The sequence below is a fragment of the Erpetoichthys calabaricus genome, chromosome 17 (assembly GCF_900747795.2).
Source record: "Erpetoichthys calabaricus chromosome 17, fErpCal1.3, whole genome shotgun sequence".
NCBI lineage: Eukaryota > Metazoa > Chordata > Cladistia > Polypteriformes > Polypteridae > Erpetoichthys > Erpetoichthys calabaricus.
In genome coordinates, this window is record NC_041410.2 from 431155 (window position 1) to 445917 (window position 14763).

Here is a 14763-nt window from a genome sequence, read left to right on the forward strand (position 1 = left end):
GACACGAGGAGAACATTCAAATTTGGGCCCCGACTCGTGAGTTGTGCTGAAGTCCTCGTTCGGTGGACTGGCAGGCGCAGCAGAGGGTCCAGATGAGAGGTGCCCGCTGGCGTCACAAAGTGCCTTAATGCGCTGGCCGCGCTCACTCGAGATGGCTTGATGGTTTTCTGTTAATTACTTATTGATCTGAGAGCCATTAGGGGCTCCAGGAGCAGCAAATGCAGGCGGGCATCGGGCGCAAGTCAGTGACGGCAGGTCAGAGGTGATGCAGTGAAGTGCGCCCGCCTCCTCCCACGTGTGGCATGCTCTGACCTGGGCCTGGTTGAGTGGGCTAGCCTTGTGATGGGTTGGCTGCCCGGCCAGTGTGGGCTCCTGCCTTAAACCCCCCTGCTGGTGAGGTGAGCTACGCTGTCCTGGAACTGCCAAAAGTGGGCAAAGGAAAGGAGTGGAGAAGCTTGATGGTACTGGCAGGCCCAGGGATTTTGCCCCCCGTGTGCCCACATACTGTGTAGACACAGTCTGTACATCCCTGGGCAAGTCATTCACTCAGGGTCCTGTGCCTGCCAGAGTGGCACGTGTCTGCCAGGTCACTTGGCATCTTTAGACTGGCACTGTGTGTGGAGGTGAGCCCTGTCATGGACTGGCATATGGGCACACCGTGCCATGAAGAGCCCCATCAGCATACAGATATCAAAGGCACAAGACGTGGATGTGAAAGGCGCTATATAACAACGCGGCTGACTGATGTGCAGATATTAGAGGCCCTACAGTGTGTAATAGAGGCATAGGAGGGCAGTACCCATGTTAGACTCCACAATGCCATGCTGACGCAGGTGCCACCCCGCCTGGCACGCCAGTCTCAGCGGACTGCAGGCTTAATGACGGATAAAGCCGCAGCCGTGCCATTCCAGGAAGCCTTTGGGGAGGTGAGGCCGTCAGCAAGGATGGCACACCTGTCGTCAAAACGTGTTTTGGTTTGGGCACGGCGGGACCCACAAAGCACCCGAGGCTAATGTGACATGTGTGGTGAGTGACCAGTGAAGGGCATGAGGGCAGTCATCCAGGCTTGCGATAATATAGTGCCCTTCACGTAATGCCCAGATTCAGCGTCCCGAATGGGCAGCTGTCTTATGTCTGATGGCAGCTACTTCTTCCACTGATGTCCCTGGCACGTCATTGGCCCATGAGGCCTAATTTTTGGCCAGTTGAAGCAACTTAGTCTCACCGTTCCCATGACGTGCCTACTCTCAACGTGGGCAGCTCTGTGTGGCGGCCTGTCGTCTTAACTTGAGTGGACACAGAAAAGAAATGGGCAAATAAATGGCAGGCAGCATGGCACGGTCAGGGTGTCCAAGGGCATAAAGACGTGTCCAGCTGGGTTCACGTCATCGTGGGCAAGCGTCACATCAGGCGGGTTCGGCACTGGGCTCTCAACACCCTTTTAACCCCAGTGACTGAGCGCCAGCGTGCCAAGGGGGCTGCACTTGGGAATACTGGGAGAATCGTTGGTCGTCTTTGGCTGTGCGCATCTGAATGGGGTGTCAGCACTGGCACGTTGACCGACAGGCCAGCGGGTAGGATGCCAGTTCAACCCTATGCCATGTCAGTCGGCAGGCAGCACAGGGAGAACATGCCAAAGTCACATAGATGGCGCGAGGGTTTGAACCCAAGTCGTGTCCTTTAACTTCCTCAGCTGCGGGCCACCACAGTGTGCCCAGTTGTTTTGTGCCCGCCCTGCTGTGACGTCACCGCCTGACTCGGCTGTTTTCTATCCGAAGTGCTATTGATTGACCTCTGCTGACCACAATGCCAGCGTATCGACCTTCCAGTCATGAAATATTCAGGGAGCTCACAAAGACCACCCGGGGGGGGGAGGTCACTCCAGAAGGGACACGGCCCACCACAGTGGCATACTGAGGGTCCTCTCATGCATTTAGCGGACCCCACTGAATTCCATGAATGGCCCCCCGCTTAGCCCATTAATTTCGTTTGGCTCTCCCTTTGCTATCAGCTGCTGCTTCGGCGTGGACACGGCTGTGGGGCACAAACCAACGGCGAGTCAGGAAAGGCGCTATAGAAAGTCTGTTTGGGCTTCGCTTCTCGACTCGGTCTCCCCAACTTTTATGGGCTTTTTGGGTGCCCCCCACATCCTGAACTGAAATGGTTAGAGAGCCGGAATCTTCCAGAAGCGCCCTGCTGGCCACTGGTGCCCGAGATGGACAGTCGGCTGGCCGCTTCATTTCCAGAGATGAATTATTCAGGACGGAAAAAAGACAACGGAGGCCGCTGATGGAGAAAGAAATCCATTTGCTGCGCCTCGTCTGTGCCCGCTGGCACTGGGTGCCCACGGGGCTCCTCCTGGAGGTTACAAAGGGCATCCAGGTCACATCATTGTCAGCTCCTGCTGCTGGCAGTGTGGGAGACACACCAGTCTGTCCAACACAGGGCTGCCAAGCTGTGCCCCCTCAGTCTACCAGCCTGTTTAACCCCTCAGCCCCTGGACATCCACTACCTGTCCGCCTTCCCCGAGGTCCCATTTAGAGCTCCGTGGAGTGGGGGGGGACAGACAGGCGAGTGCCCGAGGGCCCTTTAGCGGGTCACGCCAAGTGCTCAGGGAGAGTTCTGGAGAGGGTGGCACAGTGCTCTAGAGACCCGGGTTGAAAGACCTGCCTGGTGCCACCCCATGTTTTTGAGGCATTTCCTTCTGGACTGAGTGGTGCCCCCTACAGGGTTAGTTAAATGCCACCCCCTGGACTCGGACAAGGCCTGGACCCCTAGAAGCTGTAGGAGCAGCGGGCAGGGAGATGACACCCCCAGATGGGGTCAAATCTGACGGGAGGGGAAACACGGACCAGCACTGGTTGACTGCCCCCTACTGGCACAGAAGTGCAGCACATGGCCCGCTGTACTCCCCCACTCTCACCAATTGTTTGACCTTGTGACGCTGGTGGTGTGGCACCTGTGAGGTCACCTAGTGTCACTGTCACTCATGGGTGGGGCATTCGTGGCACAATGTCACGTCAGGGGTCTGTCGCTGTGTGGCCAGCTCAGTTTCCAAGTCACAGAAGACGTGTGTGTGTGTGTGCCCTTTGACGTCACCCACGGGGCTCCTGGCGCCGCCTCTTTTGCTTGCCTGCGATCCTTGTGAATGGACGGTGGTCCCCCGGGGGGCGCTGTGACTTTTAATTGTTGTGTTTCTTATCCTGGAAGCCGAGGGGATTTGAGCCTCCGAGGAAATCAGCGGCGTATTCAGCTCTGCCAAGTGCCAGGTGTTCTCTGTGCCTGTGCCCTCGGTTCTCTCCTACACATTTTCTTGGCAGAGTTGTGGGGTGGCAGGCCTGTTGAGTAGCTCTTCTACTTGTCCTCGGCTGTGCCAGAGTGTGCCCGGTGTAGAGCATGGCATCAGATCTCCTAGAGTTGAGGTAGTGCAGCCACAGGAACGTGAAAGTCAGTCAGGCAGAGGGGCCAGTGCCAGGGGGCTTCAGGCACTTGGATGGGCACTGCCAATTCACGGTCAGCTGGTCCACCTAGGAAGAGGAGAGAGTAGCGTATCTATGGCAACAGTCGCCCCAATGTGACATGGTGGTGGGACCACGTGGGTGTGCCTGGGCAGGAGTTGCCCGATTGTCAAGTTGGTTCATGTATCCACCTCCTTCCTGATTTATCATTCTGGCGATGCCAACTTACTGCCAGCGTAATTGATGTACTGTAGCTGGGCACCCTTCTCTTAATGGACTTTATTCAGACGGGGACCGACACCCCTGTGGCGACCTAAGGGACAAACACTCTGCTGGGAAGATGTCCTCTGCAGCTCAGTCAGACTCACAGCCGCAGGGGTGCAGCCTCGGGAACAGGATGCCAGTCCACCCCAGGGCCAGGACTGAGCAGCAGATCATAGAAAGGCACTATATAAGATTGTTGGGTTCAACGCCAGTTGCTTCAGCTGAATTGAACACGTGTGGGCACAGCTGCCCGACAAATCGCAGTCTGTGAAGAACTTTGGCTGGCGTTTGGTGTTGGTTGGTTGGCCTTGGGTTCAACGCCAAGCCCTTTTAGTGAACATTTTGCTCCAAATTTTTTTATTAAACTGGCCTGGGTGTTCTTCTAGGTGCTGGTGCTTCATGGGACCTGGGCATCCGGTGGGGCGCTGGCATGCTCTTTTAAATGAGGGAGGGTCATTCAGGCTACATCTGTCCATCGGCCACACCGGCACCTGCCCGGGTCCACGACTGGCAATCCCACCATGTCAGGGTCCAGCAAACGGCGAGCGCGAACCCAGTGCCACGTTAACAGCTTACTGCCAGTTGTCCAGATGACTCCAGGAAGGGGAGGGGGGAGATGACCCAACAGTGCCACCCGATGTCATCCAGAGTCCTCAGTTCTCATCCAATAAAGTGGAACCAAAGGCCACAATAGCCACGATGTCACTCACGACACGCCCACTCCAAGGTGTCACTCTTGTGTAGTGCATTTTCTTTTCCAACAGATGGCGCTGAAAAAGCAACACTCTACCCTAATAAAGGAAAATTTGAAATTGGACAAAACGTTGATGGGCAGGCGAGTGGGCGTGGTTAGGCTGGGCATATGGAGTGTGTGTTTGTTCACCCTGCATTGGACTGGCACCCTGGCCTTGTACTTGATGCTTTCTGGCCATGCCCTGGGTGAATGGGTAAAGAAAGGAGTAGGATGGATGACAGGGGATAAAAATGGGTGCACCAGTCCCATTGAAGTCCACTGGCTGGCACACAGAAGATGGTTGCCAATGATATGACTGGCATTGGGGGATGGGGGTGAGGGTATTTGTTATTTATCCGTGTGATTTCATCCTGCTCGCACCTGGCCACATTAATAAGAGCAGATCGCCAACATGTTTAATGGACTTGACTTGAACGCGGGCACTGACGCCTTTTTCTACTTCCCATATTGTTTTCCATTTTCCAGTTATGGTGTTGGTTGATAAAGCAGTGCTAATATGGCCAGTGCGCCACCTGTTGGAATGAAAAAGGCAACATGCTTCCAAATGCATTCCAACAGATGGCGCATTACACTGAGTGAGGAGTGCCCTGCTGCCACTGGATCGACGCCCCTCATCTTAACCACTGTGTGGAGCTCTGGGGGTCCCCAGCTGGCCCCCTTTAGAGGGAGAGCCTCATCCTGCCCTAAACGTGTCCCTCTGTCCCCTTTGTGTGTCTGTCCCTCAGTGAAATGAGTGCCCTGAAGTGACGCTGGCCTCTCTGCTTCTCCTTCTCTCTGACAGCGCAGGGCTGCCAGGCCGGCTGTGTGGAGGTCGACTCGGACACGCAGGCTGTGGCCGGCAATGGATTTAAATTGGGGTGCATCTCCTGCAAGAAGAGAAGCGAAGTTGAAGCCACCGCTTCCATCACTTGGCTCTTTCAGTCGCCAGATGACGAAGACTTTCGGGAGGTAAGCGCGTTCTAATGAAAGGCACTATATAAGGTAAAGGCGGACTGGGGTGCCCTGTGGAATGAAATCGGCGGGCGAACAGACAGATGGGACGGCGACAGCCTGGTGCCCTCCGCCTTCCCGGCCCTTCATCTTGAAAGGTGCCAGGTGAGAAATGCTGACTGACCAGCAGCTTGGGTTCAAAAGTCGACACTTCGGCCACGTGCCCAAAGCCGTGCCAGTTCCCGGGCGTCCCATGTTGTCACCTCTCTCTTGTCTTTGACTCTTAGATCTACAGCTATGAAAGCGTCGGAGTCGTCCAGGACGAGCAGTTTGAAGGTCGCATCGACTGGAATGGCAGCAAAAACACCCGCGACCTGCAGGACGGCTCCATCTACCTGCACAACGTCACCCTCAACGACTCGGGCATCTACAAGTGCAACGTCTACCGCCTGCTCACATACCAGAACTACGAGTTCAACAGCAATGCCACCAAGGTCGTTCACCTCAACGTGGCTCCAAAAGGTATGCCCTACAATTTGGGGGGGGGGGGGGCCTGGTCAGCCATCTGCACTGAAACACCTTCAGGGAGCACAGCGTCCCACCATCATCAATCGGATGCATTCCAACAGACGGTGCGCACTTGTCCCATACGCATATAGCGCCCTTCACATCCGTGTCACCTCACCGACTGCTCCTCTCCACTGACCCTTTCTAGTGTCGTCACCTGCCTGATGTATTGTGCCTTTCACAGTTTTCTTCATGTCACCGTCACCGGTCGGCTCTGTCATATGGTGCGTCTCTCGTTTCCTAGCCCTGTTAAATGAATCGGTCCACCTCATGCCACCTTTAAGCGCCAGCCTTGCTACCTGGCAGAGCGTCAGTGGCATCTCGAGCCCTTTATATGCCATATGATGCCTGCGGTCTCGTGACTCCCGTTCACTGATCCCACGGCCCCTGTGTCTCGTCACTCTGTCTGACTGGAGCGGACATGACCCGTGTTGCCACCATCAGACTGATTCGACGCTGGCAGAGATGCCACTTTCTCTCTCACGCATGCTGCCCACCACCCACTTTGACTCTTCACACTCCTCTTCAGAGGGGGATCTTCGTCTTTTTTTGCTCCTGAGCCCGTCTCCATAGCAATGACCTTGATTCTTTCTCTGTTGGCAGCCAAACGGGAGCTGACGTCAATCATCTCCGAGATCATGATGTACGTCTTCATCGTGGGCCTGACCATCTGGTTGGTGGTGGAGATGGTCTACTGCTACAGGAAGATCGCTGCAGCCGGAGAAGAGGCCTTACGGGAAAACGCGTGAGTAGACGGGCTCTGGCGTGATGAAGAGGAGGATGAGGGGGTGGACAGGAGGGAGCGGTCACTTCTAATAAGGTGCAAGGGCTCTGCCACTTGAGGAGTCGCGTCCTCGTTCGAGGGTGGTGAGACTCTAATGACATACTGGGGGGTCTTCACCTCCTCCTCAGAGAATCTTAGAAAGACCCAAAGCCAGGAGGCTGAGAGACTCTGGGGGGCCCTGAAGGTGCCAGTGACTGGCACCACCCAAGAGCAGTCTGTTAAGACATGGACCCCTTGTAACGCCTGGGCTGAGGCAGTAGTGAGGGGTCTTAGTCAATGGCGTATCACAGGGACTCGACCCCACTGCCACTACGCGACAGGCTGTCAGAAGGTTGGAAGAGTGGCATGGAATGGCTGATGCCACCTCATCTGCCACACCTGGCACTACCCTCTCATACTAGGTATTTGATGAAGTCCCCGTCTCTTATATGCTTCACTGGTGTCTGTGCCCATCTGGTGCCATGCAGGCAGGTGGCATAGGTCCACACCAAGCGGTGCTGTGCCACACATGGAGCTCATCAGGTCAGCGTGGTACTAGATTGTGCAGTCCGTGCCACTTACTCGAGTTCAGGATGATGGGGAGCCAAAGCCTACCCTGGCACTATCAAAGCCTACTTGAGTCAAAGAAGCCCCACCACCCCCAACCCTAATCTTAACCACTGGAGGGCTGCAGCTGGACTCGGTTGGCACCCATCAAAGGGAGCTCCGGCTTTGGCATTTGTGACATTGACCAGGGTGGCCTCTAGTGACCAGACAGGCAGACGCCTGCGACTACAAATAGGACAGCTGGCCCAAGTCATCTTCTTGAACTGTAAAAGGGCAGAAGGGGGGTACCCTGCAGAGCAGCACACGCCAGGCGCTATACGGACCCTAAAGCTTAGGGGTGAATGGGCACAGCTGGTTACACTGTTGACACATTTAAGGATTTTGTGCTTTTCACTAACATTGCAGTTACGGCCAATGAGGGGCAGGCAGCCGGTCACCTTTAGGGGGTCCTGACAGAATGTCCCTCTCTTTTCTCATTTCAGGGCTGAATATCTCGCCATCACATCTGAGAGTAAAGAAAACTGCACGGGTGTGCAAGTGGCCGAATAGCAGTGGAACCTGACGACGCGCAACTCCAAAGACAGGTCAGTAGGGGGCAGCACTTACAAAGGGCCACTAGGGGGCAGCACTTACAAAGCACCCAATGCCAGGCACACAGATGAGGGCACATTTGATGCTGGCAGAGTTTTCTGAATGACCTCAAAGTGCTCAGTGAATACAAATCTGAGGAGCAGCCATGGCAGGAGGTGCCACCGAAGACGCAGACAAAGAAGGGGTGCCCAGGGAGAAGCTTTAGGATTAACGCCAAGCCCAGAGGTGCCCTCAGGGAGCTGACACCTTGATGAACAGCGGCCATCCTGCCCACCACACTACACAGTCACTCGCTTCATGTAATTGTGGATTATCGTGTGATGAGGCACCTGCATGGACTGTGGCCACCCAGGGTGACCCGCTGCGTGGTCACAGATTGGCTGAAACTGTCAACTGGGGGGCCTGAAAGGATGTGGTCACCAAGTAGAAGGATGAAGGCTCACCAGTCAATATGAGGACTGACCACACCCTGGCAGGGCCTGGCAACCCTTCCGAGTTTATAGGCTTTAAGCAGTGCAGTCATGTGACATGTACTGCAGAAAGTGCCCATCGCCGGGCACTCCTGCCAAGGTGGCACATCAAGGGCCTTCATAGCAGGTGGTGCCACATTCAGGCCTTGGCAGATATGGCCAGTGTTGTAAGGGCCTTTAGATAGTCATTATGGGCGCTGGCTCTGACATGGCATATGTAGTGTGGCTGGCTGGTCAGTCACAATACACGATCATCAGTGCTGCGCCTACCTTTGAAATGTACTGCGGAAAGGCGCTACATACTGCACTGGGATCAGTAACCCCACATTACCTGCCGTACCCCACAGCACTGGCATCAACATGAACAGCATACATGGTAAAGCACCTCATGATGGTATTCACTATGGAAAGGCGCTATGAAATAACAACCGAGTGGGAGGACGTCAGTCATGTACCTGTGAAGCTCATCCAGATGGTAGTCGCCATGCTATACAAGACTGCAGGTCCAGTCCTCACTACTGAGCCGCTGGGTAGCGCCAAGGTGCCAATGTGGGCACACAAAGACAGTATCTGTGAAAGACACACCATGGCTGGGCACCCGGTTTGAGGGTTTACTCCTAGTGGGGCACCACTCGCCTCTACCTGTAAAAGTCGCAGCAGATTGGCATTCGCCACCCAAAGGAGCCATTTAATTTGTGCCACATGTCACCTGCCATCATACAACCTGCAGAAGTACTAAAGGAACAGCACTGCTGAAATGTGACATTCACTGTGCAAAGGCGCTATATAAACAGTCTCGCTGCTGAGGAGACAGGGGGGCTTCCATGGCATTCACTCTGGAGACACGGCACCACACCTGCCAAGGCTCGAGTGGCACACACATGAACACTGTGCCCGTATAAGGCATGAAATGGGCAGGCATGCACTACATAAAAGCAGAAGGCCGGGGTGTGAGCGAGTTGCACCCGCTGCGCCTTCATACTCTTGAGGTGGCACAGTAAGGGCACTATATGGCGTACAGGGTTAGTCACCTCTCGTCACTAGTGACACAGCAACAGCACACCGGGCTCAAGGCTTCCTGGCACTCTGTTGCCTTTCTGCCCTGGACGCTCCAGCCAGGCAGACTCTTCATGGGTCCTCTGGTGGCAGAACTAGAACGGTGCCCTACTGCCCACAGTGTATGATGGCAGGGCACTGGCATGGCAGAATAATACATTAGGGTGCCTTTCCGAGATCTGACCAACACTACAGGAAAACTTCTTGAAGTAATGGAAGTGAATTAAGACAAGCACAAGTGAGTGCCAGTCCAAGGGGGCACTCCCATCTGGGAAAGTCACCTTCAGAGTGACCTGGAAAGCTGGAGAAGGGCATCCCTGAAGCACCTGGCATCAATTCAGTGGGTTCACCTGATGACAACACTTGTCAGGACTGGATGAGCACTTGAGGGGGATCTTCATTGTAAATATGTGTGTGTGGCGAGGGACGGGACACGAGTGCCCGGAGAGCAGACGTTCAAAACAGACAGGTGACACTTGCAGGGGGTCCTAAGGCCTGTTTACTGCCGAGGCACAGCCTGACAGTTGCTGTCACATCATGTCCTTGTGGTCCGTGGCACAGCTTACTGCCCCAAGTTCTGCCATCGGACCCCGTCGTGGCTGCAGGTTTTCACAAAGCGAGTCGGCGTCCCCCTGAACCAATGAAACTCGTTTTGTTTTCAAGTCAGAACAGTTGAGACGTGATGGCAGTTTGTCACCTTGTATGACACAAAGCTCTGTCTGCTCATTTTATTGCGAGTGCCAGTTTTCTCTGTTGAGTTGATGGAGTGGAGCAGAGAGGACACGGGTGCAAATCACACAGCATGCCAAGGAACACAACACGTCACCGCTGGCGCACTCGCGCCATCCAGTCAGTCAGCACAGCCAGTCTGCTTGCTTACGTGACACGCTGCTCTCTCTCTCTCTTTCAGGTGTGGCAGTCCACGGTGACGGGGACTCAGGGCTGACCACGCAGGGACAGACAGGAACACAGAAGAGCCTTTGTCACACTGCCAAAGGAACAGGCGAGGACGCCGAAGCCAATCGCCATTCATTTTCATATGCAAATCGCTGTCACACAGAGACACTGTTGCCAGGACAAAATTAACAAAGCATGTTGAGTTGTTTAATACTATTAATTAAAATAAAAAAAAAAAAGTATAAAATGCAAATGAAAAGAAACAAAAACTGTCTAAAATTACGCTCTGCTTGAAGATGTCTTCCTTAGTTAGGCTGCAGTCAACATGGCAGCGAGCTGCACGACGTGTTAGCAATACACAACTGGCAACTCTGCAATGCAAGTCCGTTCTCATTGATTTCTCGTCCTTTTATGGAATTTTCTTTTTTTGCAATTTTTAGATTGTGGCCTGTGAAAATGTTGCTTGCACTTCTTAACAATTGTTAATATGGTGGGTGGGTGGGTGGGTGGCGGGGGGAGAGGAGGATTTTATTTTTGCCTGTAATTCAGCATGGCCAGCATAACAAAAACACAACTTTGTAAAGAAGCCGTTTGGGTGACTCTTTTGTTAATAAAATGTATCCAGTGGCGACATGAGCACCTTGACAGGCCGCGTCTGCGCGTCTTACTGGTCACACTGGGCCCAGCGAGCTACAAGGGCACCCCACCCCACCCCTGTGCGAGAACAAGGGGGAAATGAGGGGTCCGAATTGATCAAGTGTCTCTGAATCACTCCTGGGAATCGCACTTAAAGTCACCTTAGGGTAAGAGTCTGAGGAGAATTTACAAAGCATCCTGGTCCCAATCCCAGCGAAGAGGAGGAGGAGGCCACGTCACAGAACGAAGGACGTCCCGATTTTACAGCAGCCCTCGGGAACACAACAGTCACCCCAAAGTAGAGGAGGAAGGAAAACGGGTCAAGACAGGACACGGCGCTAAGCTGCAACATCACGATGGACACTGCCGTGAACGGTGAGCTGGGCTAACGGGCAAGTTCATTTATCATGAAGGGTCCACACCCGTCCTATCAAAGAGTCACCTTCGAGCTGCTCCGGCTCGTGGGAAACGCTTCGTAAAGTAAGTAAGTAACCCTGCCCTGTCACCAAAGTCACATTCGCTGTCAGACAGCGTTGGTCATCGTCTTCCACTGTGGTGTTCCTCTCCGTGCCCGACGACCCCCATCTCCTGCGAGGTTCCATGCAGCAACACAAATGTTCTGGGGGTCCGGGTGGGGTATTCTGCTGGAATGGAATGCTCTGGTACCTGAACATTTGCTGCCAATCACCTATGCCACCCTGCTTATTTTCAGGTAATTTGATGGGTATACAAAATACAGTTGGCACCCTGGACCACCTGTGTGTGTGTGTGTGCCGATCCTGTGACATCGCGTGTGATTCGTGTGTGTCTCCTACATCGGGACCATCTTGTACAGTCGCGAGCGAGAGGGCCGCAGAGCGCTGGGAACGATTCTCACTTCAAATGCAAGCATAGAAGAACTAAACGCAGAACTCGCCTCACGTGTTGTTATGGCGTTCAAAATCTTGTGAAAAACTCACGGAGTGTTTGCTTGTGACACACACAAATGGTGGCCATCGCAAAGCTGCCTCTTTCCTTTGACCAAACGGCGGAACTTTGCCAAATATTATAACGAATGTAATCATTTAACGGCCATCCTTTTTTTTTTTAAAGAGATATTGCGGTAAGGTGTCCTCGGAATTTAATGGACGTTTCAGACAATTCACACCAAAGCGATGCTGAACGTTTTGTAACTGTGATGATATCTCGCACTGCCACCTGGTGGAATCTTCCAGATTTTCGTAAAGTACGCGCGCGGGTGTACCCGGCACAACGCTTGCGCAGCAGTATCGTCCGCTGGCGGTCACGTCACGTCACGTAAACTCGGCCTTACTTTTCACTGAGCGCCTCCCCACCAGCCTAACGGGATACGCTCATGCAGTCAGGCCGCTTTACACGCGTATTCGCGCACGTCATTGAGCTTCTCTTGGACATCTTGAAGCCTTCAACTGTTCCTCCCGCTCGCGTTGTAATCCTCATCCCCGTGTTAGCGACACTCCCGGCCATTAATTTCGTTCTTTAGCGGCGCCCCTTGGATTTGGCGCACTTTTTTTCCATATCCGACGGAAGTCACGTGAACTGGGCTCCCTTCATAACGTTTATATCAAGACTGCGTGTAAAAGACTTCATTCAGATATTCAAAGAATTAAAGTCAATTACTTGCCGTAGGCTTTGCGGTTAACGTCACAAGCTCCGCGGCTTCACGTGTGCGTCAGTGGCAGCGAGCGGGGCCGAGGAAAGCCTCGAGCGGCTCCATAAACGATGACGTGTGCCCTACTGCCGCCCTGCTTCTCCGATCGACGCCTTTTTAACATTTGACATACGACTGATGCCGTTTCTTTTTGGTTTTTCCAGTTGAAGTGTCAGTAGCGGGATTTGAACCCGCAGCCTCAGGATTTCAAGTCCTCCGCCTTCACCGCTAAGCCTCACTAAACTGTCTTTGTTTGACCAAAACCTCCCACGACTGATCAGATGCAAACCTGTCAAACGTAAAAGACGACTACAGCGTCTAAAGAACAGTTACAGCCAACGTCACTGCTCCGTGCTCAGTTTTTAAAAAGCATACAGCTCACCAGTTCACTCCGTTGTAGATAAAAACTCTCGAAGTCTAAAGCCACGACAAACAAGGAGTCCGCCGTTGATCTGCACGAGTGTCAGCAGCGAGCGGCCCTTCCCGCCTATTAGTCTGCTGAAGCTACGCCGGCGTGAACTTCGCGCCCAGTGACTTCCGGGAATATTACGGAGGCCTCAGACGGACAAACCTCGTGGCTTACCGTTACCTCCCAATCTGCCTGAACACACTGCGGCTACACCGTTACACACAGGCATATGGGAGGCGAGGCCACAGGGAAATGTCATCTATGCAAACAGAAAGCCTAATGTGCTTTAAGACAAAAGAGATTTGTATCAACTGTGTAATATATAAAGAGCGGGGGGCCTACGTCTCAGGGACCCTGGGGCATGACGGAGAGAGACCACCTGGAGGGATTTGGGGAGAGAGAGAGAGAGAGAGAGATGTACTAGCAGATGGGGCGTGGCCATCGGCAGAAGGGGCGGAGTGTGTGTTAGCCTTCGAGAAAACACGATGAGGGACCCCTTAAAAAGCTGAACTTAGGACGGCCGCTCTGCTGCTTAAATCCGTTAGCTTGGCCTGATGATGCCAGTGATCTTGCGACGGCTGCTAGCTGGGATAGCGAGGAGTGATGGCGTTGTCTCCAACCCCAAATGAGCGCGTGGCATTGAGCGGACAGCATGAATGTGCAGACGAGGGACATAACAAGGGATACAGCACTGGGGCGGCAGAGAAGGAGCTGTGGAAGAAGATGGCCTCCAGTAAACCTCGCATGAGGGTCAGACACCGCAGGTCACAATGTATTAGGCTATCAGTGGCAGTGACGACAAATTGTCAGGCGAAAAACTGGCCTAAAAAATATGAAGCTCTATCAACATATTGTCATGAAGACGATCCACCGAAGGGCAGCATTTCAAGATATTTCAACATTGGCAGCAAACATCAAATGCCGAGAGCAGAAATGCAAATCAAAGCAAACAGAAGAGCCGGTGAACGAATCGCAAACTGAGAAGAAGTTGAGTTCACAAACAGTAAATTGGATTCAGGCGGCTAAGAACAACCCAGAATCCTGACTTTTATGAAAGGCGCTACCCAGACAGGCTGGCGCTGGCCAGGAGTGCCACCCGCACTCCAGTGGTGGCTGCTGGACCAGCTGATCCGATTCAGTTGTACTGGCGAATGTAAAACGCGTCCCGCCACAAAAGGTGCGAATCTGTGGATCCACCAGCAAGTGCAGTTTTGTCTGCGATTCAATAAGCAAGCGGACCCCTGTGAGAATACTACCCAGAGTGCTGTGCGGCTCAGCCATACTCTGAACAGGAATTTAAAGTAGGGACAGAGGACAGGAAAAAAGCCAAGGGTGGTCTTTAATCACTTCAAGCCAAAGAAGCCTGCTGTCAGATCTAACGGAGTAGCTTTGGTGTGCCAGGGTGAATGATCAGTCACTGATACGTCTGTTATTTGTCATGACGCCATTTCAGATTCACCGTACCTTCAGGATGAGCCCATGAGGCCGACTACTTGGCCACCCTGACCACTCATGTCTGCCTCGAGTCTCGGGCGTGTGGTGCACTACTTGTGTTGTTGTCATCATTGTGCCACGGCCTCGACATGCCCGCCCTTCGAAAGTCCACATACGATATGACTGACAGATCCCTGGCATCTGGGTAGGCATCACCTCCTGGGCTTTCTGTGTCCCAGACGACCTTTCTGGGTGAGGCTGCTGCTCTCATAGCTGAAGTCCGAGGCTCACGCAGCTC

General features: G+C 53.5%; 1 protein-coding gene across 1 annotated transcript; it reads left to right on the forward strand.

The window, feature by feature from the left end:
- The first annotated feature begins 821 nt into the window (after nt 1-821).
- LOC114667923 (sodium channel subunit beta-1-like) lies at nt 822-10962 on the forward strand. Its single transcript, XM_051920767.1, has 6 exons — nt 822-926; nt 5236-5424; nt 5694-5928; nt 6577-6718; nt 7786-7887; nt 10331-10962. The coding sequence occupies exons 1-5, from the start codon at nt 822-824 to the stop codon at nt 7850-7852; spliced, it is 738 nt and encodes a 245-aa protein (XP_051776727.1). The 3' UTR covers nt 7853-7887; nt 10331-10962.
- Nucleotides 10963-14763: the final 3801 nt, after the last annotated feature.

What these genes read in the sequence shown, in the direction of transcription:
- LOC114667923 (XM_051920767.1), top strand. Translation starts at nt 822, where the DNA reads ATGCTGACGCAGGTGCCACCCCGCCTGGCACGCCAGTCTCAGCGGACT. An exon ending in TCCAGGAAGCCTTTGGGGAG is followed by an intron (nt 927 to 5,235) that starts GTGAGGCCGTCA and finishes CGCTGGCCTCTC; the next exon opens with TGCTTCTCCTTCTCTCTGAC. An exon ending in CCTCAACGTGGCTCCAAAAG is followed by an intron (nt 5,929 to 6,576) that starts GTATGCCCTACA and finishes CTCTGTTGGCAG; the next exon opens with CCAAACGGGAGCTGACGTCA.